This window comes from Aulostomus chinensis, chromosome 24 (assembly GCF_037954235.1).
Source record: "Aulostomus chinensis isolate RoL2024-O1b breed Wild chromosome 24, RoL_Achi_v1.0, whole genome shotgun sequence".
NCBI lineage: Eukaryota > Metazoa > Chordata > Actinopteri > Syngnathiformes > Aulostomidae > Aulostomus > Aulostomus chinensis.
In genome coordinates this window covers 8,382,501-8,408,802 of record NC_141343.1, presented here as the reverse complement: position 1 = coordinate 8,408,802, position 26,302 = coordinate 8,382,501, and the positions used below count along the sequence as shown (strand labels likewise).

General features: G+C 43.5%; 1 protein-coding gene across 1 annotated transcript in view; it reads left to right on the top strand.

The window, feature by feature from the left end:
• Positions 1-26,302, top strand: part of LOC147238630 (phospholipid-transporting ATPase ABCA1) — a 165,041-nt gene that overhangs the window by 37,245 nt on the left and 101,494 nt on the right. Inside the window, 10 exon segments of the mRNA XM_086198248.1 lie at positions 2,417-2,639; positions 7,769-7,990; positions 10,956-11,160; positions 12,537-12,653; positions 13,190-13,361; positions 15,127-15,258; positions 16,887-17,026; positions 17,662-17,799; positions 23,643-23,857; positions 25,758-25,836. Coding sequence (XP_086054374.1) covers positions 2,417-2,639; positions 7,769-7,990; positions 10,956-11,160; positions 12,537-12,653; positions 13,190-13,361; positions 15,127-15,258; positions 16,887-17,026; positions 17,662-17,799; positions 23,643-23,857; positions 25,758-25,836 — 1,643 coding nt within the window.

The window sequence follows — 26,302 nt, the reverse complement described above, 5'->3', positions numbered from 1 at the left end:
GAGCTACAGAAGCCTCAGAAGGAGTTAACGCACACAGGCTGTCAGCTGTTAGAGATGTTTAGGGAGCAGATCATGCCGGAGTAAGACTTCAGGCTAATGCAGCTGCTCCTCGAGGCTTGATTTGGTGGTCAATAGATTCAGAATTGAATTTGAAAGAAGCTTCTTCTTCTTCTTCTTTTTTTGTTGTTGTTTTGTCTTCTTGTAAGGGATCGTAGTTGTTTTTTGAGACTCAGTGTCAACCGATCCTTTCCTGTGGCGTCAAGGCCTCCTTTGAACATGATCCTTCCCCCAGGAGGGGAGAGGGACGTGTCCTCGAAAACGACTTCTCGTCTGACCGAACTTCCTCCGCGTTCCAGCTGAACTATTATTGGCATTACCCAACAGTTCGATTCGATTTATTGACGAAACTCTGCAACAGTTTGTGCCGGTTGAAACTCCCAAATGTTCCATCAAGTAAACGCAAGTACTTATTATTATTATTGTTTTTTTTTTTTAAAGCAAGCTTGTAAATTAATTAACGTCTGTCTTTCAAAGAAGGGAAAAAAAAAAAACACCAATTCAAAATCACCCACTGATAAAAAGCACTTATTCAGGGCTAACTAGCAATTAAGAGAAGTAGATGTTAAAGTGAGCCCTTCTTACTTGGCAGCACTTCAAAAGGACCTTTTTAAAAAAAAAAAAAAATAACTGGAACTTAAGAGAATTGATTTCACACAAATGTACTCAAAGTATACTTGTTAATAGTACATTGCTCTCACTCCAAGGCTTTAAGAAATAAAACCTCCTCTGTTCCTTCGCTGCGTCTATACATCTGTGCCGTTCTTGATATCTTCTGCATTCATCAGCATGTGAAATCTGTACGACGTCAAAGTGCGTTGGATATCCCTTTCGCTGTCTAATAAAACAAAGAAAGCACTTTGTTATATTGGCGGAGGAGGAGATATCGACATGGCATTTTGGTGGCATTATGAAGCCGGTTTAATATGGCCTCATTGTGTTGTAACAGCATCAAATCATACATCATCCTCGGCATGCAGCGCCGCACTAACTGGTTTGATTGAGCCGAGGCAGTGACTTTATGAAGGTGAGCTTAGTATAAAAAGAGAAAGCGTCTGAGTGGCATGGAATCTTGGGGATAAAACCCGTCCTCGTTTTAAGTTGCGGTGATAATATTTCCAGTATTGACACAACATACTCCACTGCCTTGCGAGCAATTTGAAGATAGAAAACCTTTGAAAGAGAATATACTGAATTGAATTATTGATTTCATGCGGATAGCTTCGATAGAATAATCCATATATTCATACATAGGGGGAATTGGTCTCTTGGAAGTTCAGGAGGTCGATAGTGCTGGAGTTCCTTTGAAATTAGACAAATATGCTCGGCTAAATTGGACTTTTTCCAGCGTGAGGACGCGCAATCGAAAGAAACTGCAACGAGGAAACGCCAAGGGCAGGATTAGAACAACGAGATGAAATAAGAAATGACTGCACAAGAATATCTAAAAGAAAGGGATTGTCAAAGTTGTCAGAGCGTAAAAATTCGACTGAGTATCAGGCCTGCAGGCTTTGAGTTTAACGAGAAGCAAGATAAAGTGGGTTGGTCTTGTTTGTCACGTTTATTCCAAAGTTTCGCTCTGTCTGACCTTCATCAGGTGTCTGAATAGGTGACAGAACCTTCCAGTGGAATGAGCAAACCTGACTCAGTCATATTTCTTGAAAAAAGATTCTTGTTTGTAACCTAGCGTCTTCGTCTTCCTGAGGTGCTACTTTGGTGCGTGATTGTGTTTTACGTTACGTGAAAATAGATCGTTTGCCTAGAAATTACTGGATATTTGACTTTTGCAGTGTATGTCAACTGATTTTTATTTATTTTTTTCTCAGTGAAAGTGTTGAAAGGTCATTGAAATTCGCGAGCTAGCCAGGGTGTCAACATTCCTTGAGCAAGTCAAAAAGTACCTACGGTACACGGCTAAGGTGAACGAACAAAAATCAACTTAAATCAACACAGCCTGAAGTTTGGCTCAGACTGAGAAAATCTTGGGTCTGTCACCACCAACGTTGACGTCAAAACCGCTGAGTACTAAAACGTACGACTTTGCCGGCGTGATATTCCAAGTTTGACAGTCATAAGAGGATGGAGGCAGAAAGTGATGGCGCTCAGTCAGTCATGCACATTCATGACATGTGTGAAAGTAGAATTTCTGGCTACACGTCTGTTCTCAGAGTCAGACGCTTGCGTTTCTTGCCTTCTGCTGAGTTTCTAAAATCTCCATATCCTCAGTGCACACTCGTCAATAGAAGAACTTCCTCGCTGCCATTGGGCTGTGTTCATATCAAAGACTTTCTCTGACAATTTCCTCCTCCTTTGTCAATGTGCAGTCATGACCTTTGTGATTGCTTTCATCTACAACTAGCTTCATCCAGAGTATCGGACGCATCCTCCCCATGTTCCTGGTGCTGGCCTTTATGTACACCACCTGCATGACCATCAAAGGCCTCGTGCTGGAGAAGGAGCTGCGGCTCAAGGAGGTTCTGCGCGCCATTGGCGTTCAAAACGGCGCCCTTTGGTTTGCCGGGTTCACGGAGAACACTGTTCTGTTGGCAGTCCCGTGTGCACTCCTGAGTGTCATGTTGAAGGTCAGTTGAGAAATGGCATTCATGCAACGAATCAAAACACAAAGCATGGAAGATGGATGTGAGAAACATTGCAATCACGTTGCTCTTCAGCACCGATGAATACATGCCTCAACTCGGCTGCTTTCATTTGATGTAGATGTGCTCGGGGATTATTTTACCCGTCACAGAGCTGGAAAACAAATATCACAAAACATAAACACACTTAAAAAAAAAAAAAGTATCAAGCAACCAACCAGCTAATCTGACCCTCATTTGTGTCAGTCGGTTAAGAGTCATGCTTTGTGTTTCGGTGTCGTTGCTTCGGTCAATCATAACCAATTAATTGGCACAAAACCGAATCCTTCTCCGTGATTCCTTAATCATTTCTGGAGCATTAATCAAGCATGCCAGTGAAAACTGCGATTTATTCCAATTAAAATCGTATTCGCACTTTATTGCCAGTAATTGCATCACCTCCTCTTCGCTTCTGTATCGGATGCTTTTTCCACAAATTGAGCATTGATTCTTTCGTACTGTGTATTTCTATGTTTGCAGTGAGAATCTTTGCTCAGTGGATCGCTGTGCTAATGTTTACAGTATGTAATTAGTGGGTTTGGGAGAAACATTGGGGATTCGTGGCCTGAAGTTGATATTTTTTAATCTAAATTGTTCTGATAGGAAGAAAGAGATTTATTAATGGTTGGATTATCTGAGAGAGTTGAGCAAATTAGGCATATAAACAGAATTTGGATAAGGCTTTGAGCGTGGATGCTAATTGGAATACTTGGAGTGGAGGATGTGTAACCTTGAGAATAAATCCAAGCACTCTTCAAAGAAGATTACTAATCTTTAGAGGTCATCTTCAACCTTTATTCCACCACACATGATCACTGCTCTGCACTGCTTTGCCAACTTAATACCCCCAAATTTCCACTGAGTGCCGCGCTCATGTATCAAATCATGTCAATTTCCATCCCGGTTGCCGCTAAACTTTCAACGTGCAACCAAGAAAAGCTGCGCGTGACGTAGCCACAAGCCAAACAAGCTAGCGGGGGTTGATGGAAGTTAAGCTAATTGTGTTTCAAACTTCCCCCAAAAGCTCCAACATGGCAAAATGCCACATTCATGCAAGAAAAGGTTTCAATACCTGTAGGGTTGTGAGTGTTGTGTTTTTGTCATCCAGTCTGCAGGTCAGTATCCAAAATACAAATGGACATTTGATTAAGAATATTGGCTGAAGTCAATTACGAGACTGGTACGTTCTGCCAGACACGCTCAACAATTTATCATCAAGCTCATGGTTTTTCAAGCATGAACTCAGCCTGGCGTTGGCTTTGCACTTCTAACGGTTAACAAACAAACTACAGTACAAACGTGAGACAACTAGCGCTGCTAAAGGTGCATTAGCAACATTAGCTTTAAAACCAAAGCGAGGGCGACTTTGATCATGTTTAGGCAGTTTTTTGAGAGGCTTTTTGGTCCTGGGGGAGATTAATATGCCAGATTAGTAAAGGCATCTTTCTCCAAGAGCCCCTATTCTGCTTTTATTATTATTCCTGTGGTGACTAAAACAAAACTTGAACAACTTGTGAACAAGAACAATACCATTGTACCATTGTTGAAAGCATTGTTGTTTTTGTTGTTGCTGGGTTGTTGTTTTTGTTGTTTTTTTTTACTGTATTTAGATTCACCAGCATGAATAATGTACGCAGGTTGGAACAGCAGAAAAGAACAATTGCCTAAAACAACCAAATCCTGTCTCAGCATCATCACGCTGGGGATTTAATGCACCATAAATCCAATCACCTCAGAGGTCTAACGCCATCCATCACACGAATTGGTGTTATTCCACGAAAAGAAGCCAAGGAAAATACAGTCCCAAGCTGTAAATATGGACAAGAATGTGTGTAGTGTCTATATATTCTTTTACCAAACGGATGTTTGTTTCCTGATTTGTTTTTTTTTTAACGTACCGATGACCTTGGTTCATGGGACGTGATGGTGCTGGATGACTTATCGACCGTTCTGGCTCGATCAGTAATGATGCGGAGAGGCTCACCGTTTTCTTGACAGAGCAACTCTTCACGCCCGCTGGCGTACACGGCCGCAACGTTATTATTGGTGTCTTTTACATAGCGCACATCCCTGATAATGAAATAAAAAAGGATGATTATTTTAGATCACCCTAATCAATTTTTGCAGTGTAATTGGGAAATGTGTCTGGCAAATAAAAACTGATATCTGAACAGCTGGGTGAAATGTAATTTCCCGCCAGCCTAATGTGTTTGCAAGCCATCAACAATTTGTAAACATTAATAACAATAAATTGGGTTAGTTGAGTGCCTTGGAGGAGCGGCCGCGAGCGCAATGTGTATTCATATCACAAGTCCGTTCTAAATGATAATTTCACAGCCATTTCCTGCACGTTAATAATAATAATGGCAAATCAAATGGTAATTATCACGAGGCTGAATCTGGAATTAGGTGTGACAACAACCAGTTTTGTCATCCGCACCTGAGACCTGTGTCATTTCATCTGGGTTTCTCTCCTTCTCTGCGGTTGGCGATGCATTTATTACTTGGCATCTCGAGCGGGGGAATATTTGCATGTTCGCACACTTGACGCCCATCTGCAGCAGCACCAAGCTGTTTGCCTGACACTTTTTTTTTTCTTCTCCTGTTTGTTTGTAATCAGAAGGAACACTGATCAGTGATGATCAATGCACATTTCCTCCTCCAAACAGTACCAAACAGTACGCCCTTGTTTTGACAGTCACCCTCCAAACTGTGTTGTCATGTTTGTTATTAGTGTTTGATTAATTTGATGGAAACCACAAGAGTGTGTGTGTGTGTGTGTGTGTGTGTGTGTGTGTGTGTGTGTGTGTGTGTGCGTGCGTGCGTGCGTGCTGAGAAGAGAAGGCAAATGACAGAAACCACCTTCACAGTTGGAAGACGGTTATTGACATCTCATCAATCACCTCTAGACAAAAAAATAAATAATCAACTCAAAATAAACTTACCTCATTAGTGTGATATTACCACCACTAGTGGGCACCGATAGAAGGTACATTTACTCCAATCAAGTGAAATACAGTACTTTTTGATTTTATTAAGATTTCCCATTCTGCACTCCAACTGTGATGATTTGACATCAGGTGCGTGCTCCTCTCTGGATGATCAGTTTGACAGACCAAACTCCGACAGACGCAGGATTTTTAGGGCTGATGCTGCTATTAGGAAATAATAACATTCTGACTTCAATATATTGGCCGAAATACGGCCTGTTATCACAGGCCTGTGTTATCACACACTCGTAGTGTAGGCCAATCTACAGTTAGAGAATCATCTTTACTGTCCAATATGAGAACAGAAATCATACGCTTCGATGGGAATTCGATGATTTTCAAACACCCCAGGCAAATGGACTGTGTTCTATAAAAAAAACACACACACAAAAAAAAACAGATGGAAAACACAGAAGCCAATGATTCACCGATACGCCAGTTCATGTTATACATTATGTGTAAGAGTCACAGTTTACTAACTAACAAGCAGTTTTTAAAGCAATAAGAGTTTTATTGTCTGAACAATGTGAATTTTGCGTGTCTGACATTTGTACATGTTTTTGCAAACAAATCCACAATTCAGTTGTTTGTTCTCAAACCGATGGAGATTTAACGTTGGATGTGTCGTGAAGCATCCGCGCAGTGGTACTTCTGCTCTACCTGAGGGTTTTAAAGCTAAAGCGGCTGACATGCTGATGAATGTCGGTGTGATAAGCTCTCAGCCAGGTGGGAATGCTGTCAGTACACTTCAGCTACATTCTTAAAGCTGCTGTAATCAATACTTTACATCAATAATGGATTTGATTGCGTCCTAGGACAAAAGAGGAGGGGGCGGTTCAGACAGACTTGCAGCAGCACTCATCAGCTCCAGGAAGCAGTTGGCTTGTTTCAGTTACAATGTTTCCCAGAGAGCCCCGCCTGGTTCCTGTTTTAAAGGAAGTTGTTGGGGTGGGGGGGGGTGGGGGGGTCTGGTTTTAGTAGCATATTTTCCATTAGGAGCAATGGAAACAAAACATTTCCCAAATGCCGCTTAAAAACAACACGTTGCAAGGAATATACCAAGCAGGACAAAAAAGACACAAAGAAACATGAGCAGAACACAAAAATTGTTTTTCGGTAACCACAGACACTCGGTGTTTGTCTGCAGCTGCGCTTGCCTGTTTTGCTTATTTGATATCACAAATTAATTTGGGGATTCAATGCCTGCGATCAGATGTCATTAGCAATGCGGATGACTACTTGCTATAAATGGAGGATTTGTTCTTCTCTGGTTTGGTTTCGGCTTCCCGCTTCCTTTCTAGGTTCCTGCGTTCTCTGGCACGCTCCCTCCCTTTATACATGACGTTAGCCTGGATCTACTCGGTGGCCATGATTGTTAAGAGTATTGTCGCTGAGAAAGAAGCCAGGCTCAAGGAGACGGTGATGATCATGGGCCTAAGAAACGGCATCTATTGGCTGAGCTGGGCCGTGTCCAGCGTGCTGCTGCTGGCCTTGAGCGCACTCTTCCTTACCCTTATACTCAAGGTGACATCAGAATGATTTACCCATGATTCAAAAGGGGACCCAACTCTAATTTTGGCAAGTGTTGACCATGTTGATCTTTCGTAAATATATAATAGAAAAAAAGCCTCCAGTTCCATGAAGGAGTGTCCTTTCTATTTTATATATATATATATATATATATATATATATACTTTTTTTAAAATCATAATTGCATCCATTGAAATGGAAATAATTCTTGGAATGAGCCTCAGAAGCTCATGGGTGTAAGTGGAATAAATGGAACTGCTTGCAGCACTTAAAAATTGGAGGGGGGTCCTCCTTTCACCTGGCAGAGTAACACAGACTGGCATATTCAACAGTTTTCAGATTATGCAACAGATTACCCATCTAAAGGAATTAATGTTCAGGTGCGTTCATCTTTCTGCACTATGTATTGTGAGCCTTTCGAACTGCTTTTACTCTGCCAAATGTGTTGTGAGAATCACCATGAAAATCAAGGATATGATGGAATCCATTCAGCTTTTTGACATTAAGATGGCTGCTCTTTTTTTTTTCTCTTTTCCTTTCTTCCTTTCGACACAGTACGGCAACGTCCTGCAGTACAGCGACCCCTCTGTAATCTTCGTCTTCCTCCTGGTGTTCTGCCTGTCCACCATCACTCAGTGCTTCTTCATTAGCGTCTTCTTCTCAAAGGCCAACTTAGCAGCTGCATGCGGCGGCCTCATCTACTTTGTCCTCTACCTGCCGCACCTCCTTTGCTACGCCTGGAGGGACATCCTGGGTTTCCGGGTCAAGGTTGCCGTGGTAAGTCTGTCTTTAGCTATGGCACGGTTGTTAATAGCTCTCCATGCTGTTAGCATACATGAGGGCCGACTGTGAACAGCAGAGAAGCCCCCTCCTTCATCCCGTTAATTTTTTAAATGTCATCATCCCTAGATATGAACTGGACAGTGCTTTGCACCAAATCTGAGCACAAACCTTAAAAAGAAAAAAAAAAAGTTTGACATATTCAAGGGTCGGACAAAATTTACATAAAAATAAGAGACAAGACAGACACTCGAAGGAAGCTGAGGATTTTCTCCTATCCTCCAAGGGATAAAGATAAATAGTACACCATTGCTCAACTTTCAGCCTTTCTGCGTGACCTTTATGGCAGTGCCGGTATCATTTGTCCTCCAGCAGTCCTTTCTACAGATACAAAATCCTGAGTCTTTATTCTTGTGCGCGCAGGTGCATCACCACATTCGCGTCTTAAGGTGAATGTAGCGTCATGCCCCCCCCCCCCCCCCCCCCATTACCGAGACTCCAAAGGGAAATTTAGCGCGACCACGCAAGCTTGTATGTGCGCCATTTCTTCACCTTCACTTCCTCTCACAGCCAGCAGGTTATGTAAGCATCTTAGCATTTAAAGCAAGTCAAATCTCTACAAAAGTGCTATTGTTGGGTTCTTTGAAGGTGCTGAGGTTTTTCTGTGCCCGTTCCTGATGAGATGGATGGCCCCTCGAGCCCTCTAATTAGCATGAGCAATGTTCCCCTGACCAAACCACTACCCAGCTCATCCCTGCACTTGATGTGTGCATGTGCAGAGGTTTCTATCTCTGTCGGCTCAGGCGACGCTACGTCGCATCAACTCACACGCACATTGGCCTTGATAATGAAGTCTTTAATCGCAATAGAATTTGAAAAGGGAAAAAAAAAAAAAAGTTCACCTGCGTTTACACGGGGCTGATTTTGTAGCTGTGTTCCAAATGAGAGCTGCAGGCAGTGAATCAGAAGGCCAGTAGGAGAACAGGCACATTTACAGTTCTGCTTCTCATCTTCTCCACCGTACTTTTACCAATTATCCACACCTTTTCTTTTCCCTTCAGTTCCTACGCAGAAATGAGAGTGCCACGGGTGCCGATATATCTTTGAATACCGGACGCTCTGTTAGATTCAATTACCCTTCCTGTCCCTGTAAAAGAAATCATTTTCTTTCTTCATCAGTTGTGTCGTTCATTAACAATGACTTTTGCTCATACTTATTCTGCAGTCATGCGACTCTACTGAAATCGCATTTTGTCCGGTCAGGGAAATTGCAAAGATCGCCTGTAATTTGTCGAGCGAAACTTTGAAAAAAATTTGGGGAACCGCTAATTAGCTTAGCTCAGTGAATGGTATTGAATGGGAAGCATACCTCAAAAGTGAAAACAGATTAGCTCCTTACTTTGTCAAAGAAGTCATAGTTCTCATTTTCTTTTTCAGTGTCAACCATGATTTGCTGCCAGCAGTCACTCTTATAGTCATCAACAAAGTTAGAATTATCAGTCGTAGTAGTTCCAACCGTGTGTCTGATTTCAAAATGCTAAGTATTTTTCACTGGTTATTTCATCATGAACATCAAACAACGCCCTTTGTATTTATACGTGCAAAGATGGTTTTCTGGAAGAGTTTATTTGACGACGATGCTAACACTTGCCAAGCACTGCCATTCATTGAGCTAAGCTACCTTGCGGTCAACCAGTCTCTGTGGGTCTCAATGCACGCACTGAGGGTAGAGGAGGGTATCTATCTTCTGCCCTGGGGAGGATGGACAGCAACAGTATTTCCCAAAAAGTTAAACCACTCTCATAAAAGAGAAAATGACTTCAAGGCTGACCATGAATCTTTTCTGTATGAATAATATATGATTTTAAAGCATCTTTTATGCACAGCCCAAGTTACATTGATGCGGACTTATGCTAACGCTTCCCACCCTCTACCATTCATTGTGCTGAGCTACCTAGCTTGCCAGCCAGTGTAACTTTAAATTATTTCAAACCAACTTTTGTACAAGCAACGTTATATTAAGGCAGGTATGCTAACACTTACACGTACGCTAATAAGCACTCAGGTCGTCTCTAGCTGATGCACTCACTGAGGAGAGATGCATCCGTTTCTGCAACCGGGGAGGATGAAAAATGGTTATTTTCCAGAAACGTTGTTGTGTTCCTTTTGGCAAAGTGACTTCTTCAGATATATGTATTTCCTTCTCAGTCTGGTTTTTGAAGACGTCTTGTTAGAAAGTGCAAGAACCCTGATTAGTCTTTGCCAGGTTGACATGCTTTCAGAAGCAGGGGATTGTTTTGTCAGGCGGCCAACTCATGCCCTTTTCTTCTAACCTAAGGAGTGGCTCCTCTCTGTTTGTCAGCCCCTGATCCAGAGGTCAAGCATGGGCACCCACTCGCCACGCTGTCACCTTGCGTCTCGATTGCTCGGCAGGAGATGGACAGTGGAGGACAGCACGGGAAGTTGCCAGCACTGTTAGGGTTAGCCAGGCAGGATGGGAGTGTGGAGCCATTGCAGAGCTTTTCACATTCTCGCCATCAAGTCGACAGTATCCACGACGTCTTCAAAGCTCCAGGAAATGCTTCTTCCGGCATTTAAAATGCTTTGAGCAAATGAGGCGTGATAAAACAGCTGGCAGACAACATGGCCGATGCAGAGTGATGATGTTTCATGGGCGAAGCATCGTTTGCAATTTCCCACTGTTGTAAAGACTACATATTTAGGAATCCATCTTTGTTTACAACCCGACTTTAAAGTCCTTTTAGAAATAATCACAAAGGCAACAGAGCTGTAAACAAGCCGATCGTCATATTTCTGTCTCTGCTGCAACCAGTTAAAGGTGCAACAGTTCAGCTCTCTCGACAGAGGAAAACCGATGCGACCGCAAAGACAGAAGCGTGTTAAAATTTACTCTCTGGCCACACTGTGGAAGATTTTTACTCTGCACATCTTTCATTCACAGAGTTTATTGTCGTGTGTGGCGTTTGGCTTTGGTTGTGAGAACTTCTCCAAATATGAGGAGCAAGGCATCGGCATCCAGTGGTCCAACATCGCCAAGAGTCCAGATGAAGGGGAACGCTACACCTTCATCGTGTCCATCGTCATGATGCTCTTTGACGCTGCTTTGTACTGGGCGCTCACCTGGTACATTGAGAATGTCTTTCCAGGTATTCACCCTCCAGATGGTTTAAAATAATAACTAGGCATTATCCACTATTTGTTCTCAGTATTTGTACACATTCCATGACCATACAGGACCAGGAAGAAAAAAAGAATATCACACCTGCCCCTTTGTCGATAATCACATAAGTTAAAGATGGCCAACTCTTAGATGCTGCCACCTAAGTTGAGGCATCAATACTGAAATATGTCGTATAAACCATGCAAAAATGTATGTTTTATTGCATAGGATTAGCCTAATTGACCAGATTTGTTTTCCAGAGATAGGTTGCAGTCTAATAATCGTGTTAATGGTCCAAGGTAACGGCACAATTACATCAACACAACCATGATAATAGATCAGCCTGCTGCTTATCATTGTCATTTTTTAGTGAAACGGGTATTTGTAAGCCTGTACATGCTCACTGGAAACGTAACATGCGCCCTAGAATACGATCCTTACTGGGGTTTTTTGTTGTTGTTGTTGTTGTTTTTTTGATAAAGAAATAGATTTTCAGTGCTGCAAATATCAAACAACTTTTTAACTGCGTATGAAAATTTATAAATATGTGAGGATTAGGAGACGATTTGGTGACGGAGAGTTGAGGCAGGACAAAGATCGTTGGCAGAAAGAGGAGGAAAAGAAGGAAGGATTGTAGAGCAGAGGGAGGAGGAAGAGGAGGAAAAAGTACACTCAGAGCTGGCCGCGCTGTTTTTAAGTTTGACTGGTTCGAACCGGTCTTGACTCGGTCTGAACTGGTCTTAACTGTTTTGAACCGGTCTTAACCGGTTTTGAACTGGTCTTAACTGGTTTGAACCGGTTTTATCCTGCAAATTTCAAACTACTTTTTAATTTTTACTCATTGATGAAGGGATTTATGGTTTGGCGGTTAAATATCAGAAAAATGTTGCCTTCCTCAAACCTGGCCTTTATAATTACGTGAAACTTCACACAAATATCTAATATTATTAAATGCAATGACATTTTTCATACGAACGGTCTTGAGGTCAAATACTGTGTGACATCATGTTGTTGAGAGACTCTTTTCCAGCCTTATTCAATCGAAAATTCCCTTGAAGTCTGCAATGCAACCAGTACATTTCAATATAACCATGAGACGGCAAATCTAGATGCTTCAAGCGTGTATGTGCTGTGCTGTCTTGCTCCTCCTGCCTAGCGCCGTTCACCTGCTGTTAGCTTTAATCTATAGCTAAGCAAGCTCTCCTCCCAGGCTGGTCTCAATGCTTTCCTCATCGACTCTAATTAAAAGAAGACTGGATTTATACTCAGCTGTCAGGAGGACACGTACATTGTAAAGTGTCATATTCCCTCAAGCCAAAATGTTATTAAAATGTGAATAATGATATTTTCACTTGATCCCAGGCCAATATGGAATCCCGAAGCCCTGGTACTTCCCTTTCACTGCATCTTATTGGTGTGGGACCACCTCGGTGACCGACTCCGACCCAGATAGGCTGAAGGACTCCGCCATACATAACGGTAAAATGGCATTTCATTTTCATTTCTCACCTGGCTTATGTGTATGCGTGAAGAGTGTGTGACACACACGTGTATCATATATCAGATCCTCGGTAGGGCGCGCACTTGAGAGAACATTGACGGGGATGGGCAATAAACAGACATAAAGTGGGAAGAATAGTTTGGCACAAAAACTGGCGAGCCTCGTGCCAGGGACAGGAGGAAAAAAAACACAAAAAAACAACACATTAATATTCATGAGATTGTGTTTATATTGATTATTCATGTTGTCTAGTGCCCAGCAGGGTTGTTCCATATCTGTGATATTGAAGAGTCGTCCACAAGGGAAGAGTTTTGAGAGAAAAATCAGCATTTTTTTTGGTTTGTCAACAATCAAAATACAAAAAATAAGGACTCCTCTTTTTTTTTTTTTTAAATTTGTGATTCTGTTTCAGGCTCTACAGAGCAGTGCGAGTTCTTTTATTGAAATACATGTCAGACTTTCATCTTTCTTATCCGCCTCTTTTTCCTGTGTTTGACTGCATGCGTCTCTTCAGAATACCTGGAGAAACCTCCTCCGAATATGAAAGCCGGGGTCTCCATCCGCAATCTGGTCAAAATCTACAAGACTGGAAACAAGCTTGCCGTGGACGGACTGAGCGTGGACTTCTACGAGAATCAGATCACCTCTTTCCTCGGCCACAACGGAGCAGGAAAAACCACCACGATGCAAGTTCTCTCTCACACTTCCAGTCATTTGAGCGAGTGCGACTGATCGAACTTTCACACAATGCAGACGACACCTCCGCTACATTAATCCAGTGGTCACTTTTTTTAAAAAAGTGAAAATCTTTTTCGAGAGGACATTTATCACACTGAGTCAGCCCCTGGTGTTGATGGTAGAAGTCATCTAATTGCTGTTTAAAAAACAGTGGAAAAGGTTGGGGGGGGGGGGGGGGTTGGGTTAGGATGACAGGAAATAAATGAAACCCACCGGCCCAGAAAAAATGAGGCAGCAAGTGATGCGAGACTAAGGGCTGAAGGGAAGACACCCGCTGAAAGCAACTGTAATGAAACCTAACAGAGAAAGGACAGAGAGAGGACTCTGTCACACACTGGAGCGCCGTGTGCATGCCTGTCGAGAGCTCGCCGCGCGTCTAAAGCCCAGTTCACGCGACACGATTTCAGACGTCTGCGACTTCCCTCGGGGTGAGGCACTAACGACCGCCGCGACAAAATGAATGAGGTGTGAACAGCTCGAAGCCAATGGACTGGGAGGTCGCATGCGACGTCGGCGACAAAAAGTGGACATCTAGCACTGCTAGATATCCAGGACTTGTCGCAGTGACGTAAACGGAGCTGCAGCCAATGAAAGCAGACTTGGGAGGTACGCGTACCCAGACAAAAAGAGCTCCGGCAGCGGGGGAGCCATAGCATAGCCAACAACAACAAAAATGACGAGAGGCATTATGGGCAGGATATCCGTGGACACAGGAGGATGTGGAAGGCTTGGTCGAGCATTGGCGTGAGCACCCCCGCCTTTCCGCTGTCTGCGTTTGACAATCCATTCCTTCGCCCACACTCTCTTCCACTTTTTTTTTTGTTCGCTACATCGTAGCGCACAAATGACCTGGAGGGCTGAGTTCTGCTCCACGTCCATGTTTACAGTAAAAGGGGCGTGTGCTGCGTTCAAGAGTATCCTGGCCAGCTGGGCAGTCGGCCATGCCTACTGACGGGGAAAATCGTGTAGTCTCAACACTCCCGTCCGCTGACAAATCCTGGAGTGTGAACAGCAGCCCGACTGAGCAGTCACTCAATCAGTCGCCTGGAGTGTGAGCAGCAGGGCGTCTCGCCGACAAAAATAGTTGTGTAGTCTGAACAGGGCGTAAGATGCCGCTCCCATCCTGCGTCTTCTCACAGGGACCCCGCTTCATAGCGACCCCCAACATTCACAGCTTTAGTTTGGTGAACAGTTCGGCTCGAAATCGCAACAAATTCTCATCTTTTTTTTTCACTCTGGCCAGTTTAGCTGTGCGCGATAATATCAGCACCTGCAGATCCTTCCTTCTCCCTTTATTCGATTCATTTCCTTCCATCCTCAAATGAACTGCATCAAGGGTTCACGATGAACCAAAGAGCCCCCGCCCCCACCTTTTGTTGGGATGAATGTACAAGGACTGAGAGAGTCCTTTAAACTCTAAATGCCGTTTAAGTGTTTGTTTTACCAACGCTGGTCCTTGTCTTGTTCTGGGTTGTTGGTTTTTTTTTTTTTTGTTTTTTTCTGTTAGATGAGTTTTTGTTTGTTTGTTTCTGCAAAATCGAGAAAGTCATTTCCACTTGTTTAATGACCTGACATGATGATGATGATTCAAATCCTCTTAGTAAAATGGGCTGTTCTGGTTCGGTTTTTTTTCCGGGGGTGGGGGGGAGGGGATGTTTCTCTACTTCATGTCGATGGAGTGGAACATGATGTCCTGTTGTTTTTCCTCCGTAGGTCAATTCTCACTGGACTCTTTCCACCCACATCAGGAACGGCGCTCATCAACGGCTACGACATCCACACTGATGTGGATAGCATCCGGAAGTACTTGGGAATGTGCCCGCAGCACAACGTCTTATTCAACGAGTGAGTGACTCAAGCATTTCCTGGGGGAGGGGGAGAAAAAATGTATATATAGGGATACTTTTTTCTTTCTTTTTTATTGTTATATGTATATATATATATATATATATATATATATATATGATGTACTTTTACGTAGACACTTGCCAAACTCGTCACAAAATTTGCAGTGAAATATGGCAATGTATCAGGATATCGCCATACGTATCGTGACCCCCAGTATCACGCTGCGTATTGTCCCGTGATGTCATGGCTGATACCCGCTCCAAGCATTTCCCCAGCTCCAGTATAATCATCACATCTCCCTTCCGACAACACACCATCATCATCTTCCAGTCATATGTAAAATAACATAATATGAGGTTTGTTCTTGTGAGAGCAGCGGTCCGAAGTGCGTTTCAATTTTTATCTCAACCCTCGCCCCATCCCCTTACAAGCTGATCAGCTGCAACTTGACACACGTCCTACATCATAATTATGGCTGAGCACCTGCAAATTACCCTCATTAATATTAATCCCAGACGGTGGAAACATCTATTGAGTGGGGTTAAAATATTCATGTAAACATAGAGGCAGGCGCACCAACATACTTTGTAATATTCGCAGCAGTGAAGCAGCAAAAGCAGTTTGTCGGACCTCTGCTGAATACAGAAGCGCGCCAAGGCCGGACGGTAGAGCGCTGCGGGGACGGTTCTCAGAGGCAACCCTGAAGTTTGCATCACCGTGCTTTCCCTTGACCGGAAGCCAATGGGATCTTGACCTTGGAATTTCAGCTACAGCCAAAAATGAACTCAGCTTCAAACAAAAGTTTAATATCCTTTATTTCCCACAAATGAACACCTCTTTTATTCGTCTTTTCAGTGGATATAGAATTGCTGGAGGTACGAAGCTGAGACTGTGCCATCGATGAACTGTGGCGCTCAAACGTCATCACCGCTGGCTTCATTTTTAGGTTTTCTCTGTGACGACCGTCATGTCCACACAAAACTCTGTCGTCTTCTTGTCAGCAGACTTTGTTATTCAGTTTTATAAAACACGGATGTGATATTGACTTTGCATTTCACGCCAGAGAACAAAACACGAACCACGGATCTTGTTTCAGACGCTGAACCGAAAATCTGAGACGAGGGAGACGCCGACTTACTTTGGGGTTGTCCGACTCTTCCCCCCACAGTCGTACATGAATTGAAATACAGATGAGGAGAGCTTGAGTATCAGTCAAATTTATCAGTTAGAGACTTGTTTTTTTTTTTACAGCCAAAGACCTATTTTAAAAACTGCATACATTATTATCATTGTTATTATCATTATTGTTATTATCCCCAAAAAGATCTTTACTCAAATTGAAAGGGTTTCGCTGCACCTCTCCGTCAAGTTTGGTGGAATTCAGCCTCGTAGTTTGAATGTCATCCTGCTAACGGCACCAGGAAAAGAAGGTTAAAAAGTGTATAAAATAATCATCCATTAATCACAAGCCAGATATTGATTTGAAGTCATATTTTCCGGCCTGACTGCTGCGTTATCTCACAAGATGCTTTGTGTCACTTTGGATATCTGATGAAGGGTTACTTGATGCCCTCATCCTCGCGATCCATCAAACGGGTGTCGTGACATTAATTTCACCTCTCCAGAATGACAGTGGAGGAGCACATCTACTTCTACGCCAGGCTGAAGGGATGCAGCCGCCAAGAGGTGAAAATTGAGATGGACCAGATGATTAAGGATGTGGGTTTACCGCATAAACGGAAGGATCTGGCGAAAAACCTCTCAGGTGTGTGTCAGAATTTTAACATTAATAATGTCACTTTATGTCCTTTCTGTCACAGGTAAAGCCAGCCCCCTTGTGTTCATCTGGCTGTTGAGGTGCTCAGGCACTACACCTGGGTGTCACAGGGTGTAATTCATTGTGTGTATGTGTGTGTGTGGGTGGGTGAGTGTTTGTGTGTGGGGGGGGTGGCGTGGCATGAGCGAGTCCCCCATGATAAGTTGTCACGGATTGCTTGTGAGCGAAATCGCTGATATATGATGTTCAAGGTTGATCTATGCTGACATTTCCACTACATTAGCGCCGCGCTGGATGCACGTTTAAGAGCTGGCTTTGAGAGAGGAGACTGGAGGAACTCCAGTAATGTGCGCCCACAACCTCCCCCCCAACGCCGTCAATCATCTCATGCCACACAGAAGACAATAAAACACAGAGCGGGACATTTAGGGCGCGTGATCACTTGCCAATATCATGTCAAAATGAATATCTGCAGTAATGCTGAGAGATGTGGAGGATTTTTCACCGGATCGACACAGAGCTGGAGATGAGTGTGCGTGCAACTGCGGCTTCTAGAAGTCTCTGTCGCTCTGATGTGATCAACTGAGACACTGCGGCTAATGTGAACCTCTCATGCCTTTCAGGTGGGATGCAGAGGAAGCTGTCCGTGGCTATAGCATTTGTCGGCGGATCAAAAATAGTCATCCTCGATGAACCCACAGCAGGGGTGGACCCCTACGCCCGCAGGGGGATCTGGGAACTGCTGTTAAAGTACAAACAAGGTAGGAGATCAGTGGTAAGAAGCGAGGCTCGGCTAAAAGGCTTTGAAGTTCTCCACAATTAGCAGAGAAACTTGATTGAACTGATATCAGTGAGATCGTTCATTTGACGAAAATCAAATGTTTTCCTCAGAAACCCTGGAGGGGAGAGAGAGAGAGGGAGAGAGAGAGAAAATGATGGCCACATGGTGTAAATGATAGTTTGATAAACTCACGGCCATTAGATACACGGTAAATTGTTCCCGAAACTTGAATAACTCGTGGCCACGTGACCCAACTTGTTCCCACAATTTGATGCCACAAGAATGTAGCAATTGCTCTGACGACATGATAATTTGTGGCTGCTAGATATAATACTTTCACGCAACTGGGCTAGCTTGGGACCACGAGATATAACCTCAAGATTCATTTTGGGCCATTGGATGTAACTTGTTCCAAATATTTGATTAAGTTGGAGCTACAAGGTATAAATTGTTCCCGTAAGACTGTTGGCAGCCACTACATGTGACTGATCCCCACCATGAGATAAATTCGTGGCCAAAGGCTAAGACTTCTCCCCACAATTTGATAAGTTGATGGGGAAAAGTTCACGTGCTCCCACGCTTTGAATCATCTGTTCCATCTTCTTGCCCCAAATTGGGAACAAGTGACATCTCGTCGCCACAAGTGAATCAGATTGTTAGAAGAAGTTATATCATGTGACCTCTTTTTTTGGGGGGGGTCTCTCTCTTTGTGTGGACACTCGGATGCCGTGGTTTCCTGATTGATGTGATTGATTCAAACATCTTTTTTTCTCAGTCTTGCCGGCCGTCGTTGGTCGACGGAAAATGCAATTTGCCGTGGTCCAGAATGAAATCAAAGTGAAGACGAGAGAATTGAAACAAGTTAAAGTGGCACTGCTATTTAACGGAGTCGTGGTCGTCCGCCGCGCGAGCCCGCCTGCCCGCCCACCCGCCCGTCGCTCTCTGGACGGCTATGCTTTTCGGTTGCTGCTGGCTGTTAGCAGGACATTATAGTAATGCATTTTATCCACAGATGTCTCAATGTTTAATGCCCATTGAGTGACATTCCACCCTGGCTTGTTTCATCAGCGCCTCGTTCTCTCTAATCAAGTCCCTTCACTCCAATTGGGAGCCGATGTGAACTGTGTTCGAATGAAAGCACCCACCGCATTGTGGCTACTGGAGTGACTCGTGTTGTGCCGCCGCAGGGCTTATTTGCACCAGTGTTTCTATGGTTTGTCATTAGGAATAAAAGGGCAGGCAGTCTGTTTGGATGGGGGGGGCACTAAAGGTTGATGTTGGACTGACTCTCCAGCTTCTTCATAGTTAATTAAGTGCTCAGGTTTCTCCACACAGACTGGCTTGACCAGACTGACCTCAGTGGGTGTTGGTTTGATTAAGTTCTATTTGTCTTCTTGCCATTCAAAAGGTTTCAAAAACCCTGGTGTCATAAAAGAACATTGATATGTTTAATAGGTGAAATCAAGCCTGCAGTGTTGTCGATGTGCAAGGGTGATTACTCATCGAAACTTTAATATCCCCTGTTTGATTAAATGCGTGCAGAAGGTTAGTGTTTATTCTGTCTCAACAGGTGTCATTACTGAAGACGAACAAATGATGTGACATTGCGAACAAAACTGATGACTAAACAGCCTTGAGGGTGGCGCGCTTTTCTTCATATTCATTCTTTTGACTGCATTATTTGCGGTGATGGGATTTATTGAATGCAATTGTGTCTCGACCGCTTAACAAGTCCTCCCTCCCCCCCCCAGTTGCTTTAAGAACCTCATTTTCTTATTCCTGTCTTCAGTCTATCTATTTTCCCTTTATTTATTTTTTAAAATTCACTCCTGCAAAGAAGACAAAAGGAATACTTTTTTTTTTTTAAATGCCACCATCTCGAGAGCACAGCTTAAATCTACAGCTAATGAGCTGAATAAACAATTGTCAAAAAAGTTGTTCGTACACAATGCAAGTCGCTCATATTTTTGATGACACAACAAGTGAAACCTGATTCATTCTCCAGTTTCTCCTTGCGGCTCGAGTTCTTATTTCAACAGCTTACATCAACAGCCATGTAATTGGTAGAATTAAAATATTAACGTCCCCGAAGTTGGCATTAAGGGTTTTATTAGCAGTACTTAAGCAGTTGAGTACCTGCCCCTGCAAATATGTCATAAACAATGTAATATTGCATTATACAATAACGCTGGAGCTCAGCGGCTGAATAACTACTGTGCATGGACTGTGATGACATCCGTCACACGAGGGTGCGCGCTGCAGTTTGTCAAGCCCCAATAAAAAAAAATTAAAAAAAAGTAAAATGAGTTAATATTGTTTGAATTCCGTGACCTGTTCAACAACTCGGAAATGTTGGGAAACACAAAGTAAATTGTCATCCTCCCAGACCTGCCCTGACAACATGGCGACCAAGTTAAGTTTGATTGCTGATGATCATAATTTCCTCTCCAACAAAAGTTGCTCGAGACCCCAACGGGTTCGAGTCACCCTGCCAATATGGGACCATCCACAATTTATATTTTCCCAGAAACCATTAATGCAGAGTTGAAGTGATGCTGCAGTTCAAATGACATAAATGCGTCAGCCTTTTCTTTTCTTTTCTTTTTTTTTCCATGTCTGCAATGTTCAGTCAGCCCTTCTGAAGATTTTTGGATTAAAAAAAAAACAAAAAAAACCCCGAAGCTGTGTTAAGATCAAATCTCTTGAATAAAATATAGTGCGGGGGATGGAGGGGGTGGGGGTGGGGTGGCAAGCTGTAAACACTCAACCAGACTATTCATAACATCATGCTGTGGAACATTCACCCTGCCACATGAAGCTGTTCTTTCAACACTGTAACCTTCAGAGCAGAGTTACAGATTCCCTGTGAGGTGTCTGAATTTCTGGAGTTTATCCACAACGGCATTATCTCCCAATCTTATTTGTGAAGAATCGAAGTAGCCGGTAACCAGGCGATAAACAGGGTCGTTTTGATGTGAATGGATCATCAGAAACTGCAGTGTATATAACTGACAACCTATGTAATAGCTGGCCAGTTACTCAACTCATCCGATTTCCATTTCTGCCAACTTGATTTAGAGAGAAGGAAGCTAAACAACAAAAATCAGATTTCCAGACTCGTTTTGCTGTACACGGTGCGAGTACTATCAATTTACCCAAACACACCCAACTCCTTTTGATATATTACTTTGTGCTGTAATGCACCACAACACACTATAAATCAGAATACCTTTGTGGGCCATCTGCAGTCCAAACACATTTATTTTGCTCCCAACTCACCGATGATGCAGTGGGTTTTGATTATTTTTTGTGTCCCCACCCCCCTCTGTGTAAACCACAGCAAATCCTCAGGAAAATCATCACGGTTTGAGCGTCTCATACAAAATGAGCTGGCTCAGTCCGACTAAACCTCAAGCAATCGCTTCAATGCATCCCCTTTCGTAAGCATAGCCCCCCCACCCCCCGCCCCCCCATACGTATAATTGACTGACTTGTGGGCATTCATTCAACGTGGCTCTTTTATAGAGCGTTCCAGACTTGCTTGGTAAAGCAGAAGGCAGCAATACCTGACTGAGTAGGGATGGATTTAGCAGCTCAGATTGGTGGCGGCAGAAAATAGTTGGCCAAGCAAAATGACTGTACTGGGCTGCAGTTAATGACCTCTGAGCGTGTCCTTGTCCCTGGGATAATGTGACCTGGGAAAGATACATATTTAAATAGATGGTTGCAAAAAGAAAAGCTGCCGTCCTCAGCAGAGAAGCGACCTTTTGCGGTAAACACAAGTGGAACTGAGAAAAGGCTGCAAACTCTTTCCAATAAGCTACTTACTGAGTGTGTGTGAGCGTGCCAGGTTTAGAGATTAATATGCTCAATAGGGCAATCCTGCCAGAGATGCTACGACTTGATATTTGATGTTCAAATTTACGCCGAAAGGCCAGTTACACCAACGACTGATGACGCGGGACGGTTTGCAAGGAAAGTTGCAGCTTTGTTTTCGACGGTAAGAACGTCGCTTGTGCCAAGAAGCGCCGTTATCAGGCGTCCCCCTGTTAAAGAGCAGTCTCAATAGTTGTCTCCGCTTATCAGCCATGCAACCAAGTCTTCCCAACGACAGTGCCGCTCAGGGAATATACGAGAAGAAGAAGCACCATCTCCCATAAACTTGACTCTGCTGAAGTCTAACCTCTTTCACCATTTTATCAATCATAGAAGTGAAGCTGTAGCAAATAGCAAATAGCACTGTCTCAGATACTAGGAACAAAAATTGAAAAAGGATGATACTGAATCTATTTGTCCTGAAGAGTGAGATGGCTTGAGCTTGAACTCTCACTTGTCCCGTACACAACATAAGCCCTGAACACAGCGGTCGAAAAACAAATCGGAAGTCCTTACAACAGCGCAACATAAAAGATTGCGATTAGTTTTTTTTGTTTTTTTCCCTTTTACTATTGTTTCACTCGCTGTCAGATGAGGGGACAGTATAGCCTGCTGCCGGGACGACGTCTGCGGACATTTATCAGAGGAGGAAGAAAAAATATGACTCGATTGGTTTGACTGATTCACGTGATTGAATCACGATTGCATCACAGTGTGGACAGCGGGGATGCATGTTAATAGCAAATGTGTGAGACGTCAAACCTCTCTGGCTTCAGAATATTGTTTCTCTCCACTCAAATGTCAAGCTGACATAAGCCCATCATGTATATTGGTTCATCTGTTCCAGTCAAAGCATGCCCACAGTGCACAGGGATGCTGCCCCTCTGCAGGCTTCAAGAAATTGGCCAATTAGACGGAAGTGCGCTGTTTGGGCTTTGAGCTAAAAGAGACTCAAGCTAAAATGGTTTTGACCTGACGGGCTGCATACCACTAACAGATAAATTCACCCCTTGCTGGGGTCCAGAATAAAACCACACAGTTGTGAATGAGCATAACATCCCTGTTTTTAAATGTTTCCTCTTTGAAACAATGAGTGGATCTGAAGCTGCGCCTTCATTTACAAACCTCCCCCCCCCCCCCCCCCCCCGGATATCTCTGGGGATTGATATTATCTGATACAACATGATATAAAAGGATTAACACCGGTGAATGACTCAGCAGTGTGTGCTGTAGTTGACACTGCAATTGTGCCCAGTGTGACGCCTCTCGAATCAAAGCACTCGCACCACAAAAGAGAGGAACTCAAATGAATTGTGGTCTCATAGAAAAGCTGGAAAAATAGGTGACGGGTGGCCTTTTTACTCGTGATTGTAATATGTTCTCACAGGAACGTTGTGTTGCCAAGAGGATTATCCATCCATCCATTTTCTATGCTGCTTATTCCTCGAGGGGGGTGGGGGACTGCTGGAGCTGAGAGGTGGGTTTCACCCTGGATGGGCCACCGGTTCATCGCAGGGCCATCAGGAGCAATAAGGGGCTCAGTGTCTTGCTCAAGCACACTTGGACATGGTCAGCGGGGGAAGTGAGGATCGAACCAGCGACCCTTCGGTTGCTAGATGGCCACACGACCTCTGAGCCAAGCCGGCCAAGAGGATTAGCACAGTGAAATTAGCTATAATGAAATAAGTGAGTCGCATGCGGAGATGGATTGTGCGACTAGCTGTATTTCAACTGTGACATCATTTCTTCTCAGGTGTGTATTTTTATTGGAAAAAAACAAAACACTGGGCGCAAAGACAGAAAGTACTTCATGAATGAATTTCTTTTTTGAGTCCTCACCTTGATTCTTGTCGTATTTCCTCTAAGTTTTTTTTGCTTTCACGTTTGATTGTCATCCCTTTATTCAGATTGAAATCGATGGAGTTTATCTTTCTGTCTCCTCCTCAGGTCGCACAATCATTTTGTCTACGCACCACATGGACGAGGCAGACATCTTAGGCGATCGCATCGCTATCATCTCGCACGGCAAGATGCGTTGCTGCGGCTCCTCGCTCTTCCTGAAGAAGTGTTTTGGGAGTGGCTACTACCTCACTCTTGTCAGAGACACTTCTGAAAAGATGGCAGCTCAGCGGAACGGTATCTTACGCAGTCAGGCCAATCAGGTACGGAAGCCATGAGTTGAGTTTCTGCTTGCTGAATCACTTTTGACCCCCTTTTTTTTTTTGAAATTAGAAATTTAAAGCTGACTCCAAAATTTGAAATGTGTCAACCATGCGAGTTTTCTTTAATGCCTTTGAAAGAGTCATTAGGCTAAACATCTGTTCTATTATATCTCAATGTATATATTATGCAAATTCTCAAACCGTAACTATACAAATGTGGACGGGGGGGGTCAAAATTTCGGCACCACGTGTGCAACTGCGTTGAGTGACAAACATGGTGTAGGCATGTCAGCGCAGTGGCTCGTCTGTTACAGCATGCTCCGCCCAGTACCTGTCAATCAAATCGTGATTTGGGATCACGGCTTGATTCGCGGAAGCCGCCCCTCCAGCTGATAGTCCAGTGGAGACGGTTTACGGGTCATGGGTGGACGTGCGCAAGACATATTTATACGACCCAAAATACGGGAGAGTTGACAATCCTGAAAGGCGGCGTGCGTTCAGCTCATTATGTGCCAGCGCTAGCAGTTTAGCTTGTTTGTTAGCTTGCGTCGTATAAATTATGTATCGGTTTTTATTTGAGTCAGCAATCACATGAAACCTGGCCATTAATTTACGACTGTTGTGAAGTTGTGGTTGCTCACCGAAGTCGTTCTCGAAGTTCTCTTTCCCTTCATTGCTGAACTGCAGGAGTGCCCATAATGTCGGTGTCACGTCCTCTGCAGTCCAGGGTTTATTTTCAGTTCTTTTTTTTGGTGCGGATGAAATTGGCTCGGAATGTGTTGAATTATATGTATTTTGTCGGTTTCCGACAGAAGATGAAAACAGCCTTGCTTGTTATAACTTTTTCTAATGTTAACAGTGAGATATCAAAGATCGGAGCTTCTTGCAGCTCAAGATGAGAACAAGGCTGTGTTCTCAAGAGTATGAATGAAAAGTTCCCAAAATCTCTACCCGTGCCATGATAAAAGTGGAATTGTCGTTTTTAGGAGACGCCTTTGATGAAATCCAGGAAGTTTGAGAGTTCAGTTTTTCACATCTTTGCTCAGCATCGCCTGAATGTGTCTCATTATTGTGAAATATACACAAATTTGGTGCTTTGGCCTCTCGCTTGATAACTTACAAATCGCATGTAGCGAGAAGAAATCTTTCCTTCTGAGTTCAGGAATCAAGAGACGGACTTGAGCTGCGAGCCTCTCTTGACTCTCAGTAACCTCTCTCTTGTCTATTATTGAACATGGCTTGCTCTGATTCTCTCTCTTCCCCCCACCCCCCTGGTAATGATCCGTGTTTAGTCTCTCCCAGCATGAGAATTGGCAAATGCCTACGTGTTGGATGATACTAATTGCCACTGGGGAGAGGGGTGATTCTCACTTTTGCTCGCCAATGGTGCCTCGCGCACTTAGTTTTAATCAATAGGAGTAAATGAACAAGATGCACTGATGCCAGCAGGACTGGAGCAATTACCATTAGTCTGGAGGCTCTTTGAGATGAGCACAGTCATTTGTGTGAAATAAATAAACATGCAAAAACCTTCGGCGGCCAGCGTGGACCTTTTCACCGCATGACTCGACGAGGACCTTTTCACCAGATGTCTTGTCGAGGAATGTTTGATTTTTCCTGAATGAAAAATGAATGGTATTCTTTGAAATTGTACGGTCAATGTGTGGTTGAATTTATCACATTCCCTTCTCGGAAAAATAACAATTTGAGCTTTAAAGACCTTCGCACAGCTACCCGACAGGATTGATGCGCGCATACAATTACAATCAGAGCAATTAATTAGAAACTTGCGGATGTGAACCATCATTCAATTAATGTCTGACAGGAGTTGTGAAGGAGTCACTCTTCATCATTCTAAGTGGTAGAAGATAAAGCATCCTAATCCAATTCTGATTAGCAGGAGATCGTCTGTCCTCCCAGGAGCAGCAGCCCCGATGACGGCATCGGCAGCCAGAGCTGGAGCAACTCTGATCCTTCGGGTAATTTTACAGTACCCCTACCGCCAGTCCCAGACAAAGTTGATCCTTTCGTGGGGACTTATGGCATATATAGTGGTGAACTCTTGACTTTTGATCTTTTATTTTTTAATCCTGAGCCTTTCTCAGTTTGTCATTGTTTTGTTGGTCCCTGTTTCATTTTGAAATCCCTCCTGTGTACTTATGCATCTTTCTACTGTATTTTAGTTTGGTTTCCTCTGTCATTTCTCGGCAGATCCTCTTCTGTCGTTCACCTGCTGGTTTTCCGATCCTCGTACCCTGTGCTTTGCGAGTTTACTTGTAGATTTAGTTCAAAATAAATCATCCCCCACGAAAGGTCGGGCCTGATGTCCTCTCTGCATTCAGGTTCTCCTTCCTCAACACAAGAGAGCTTGAATAGTTTGTAAGAAACGCTGCATCTCCTCATCTAATCTTCTCCTGACATTAAATATCCTCAGTTGTAACCGTG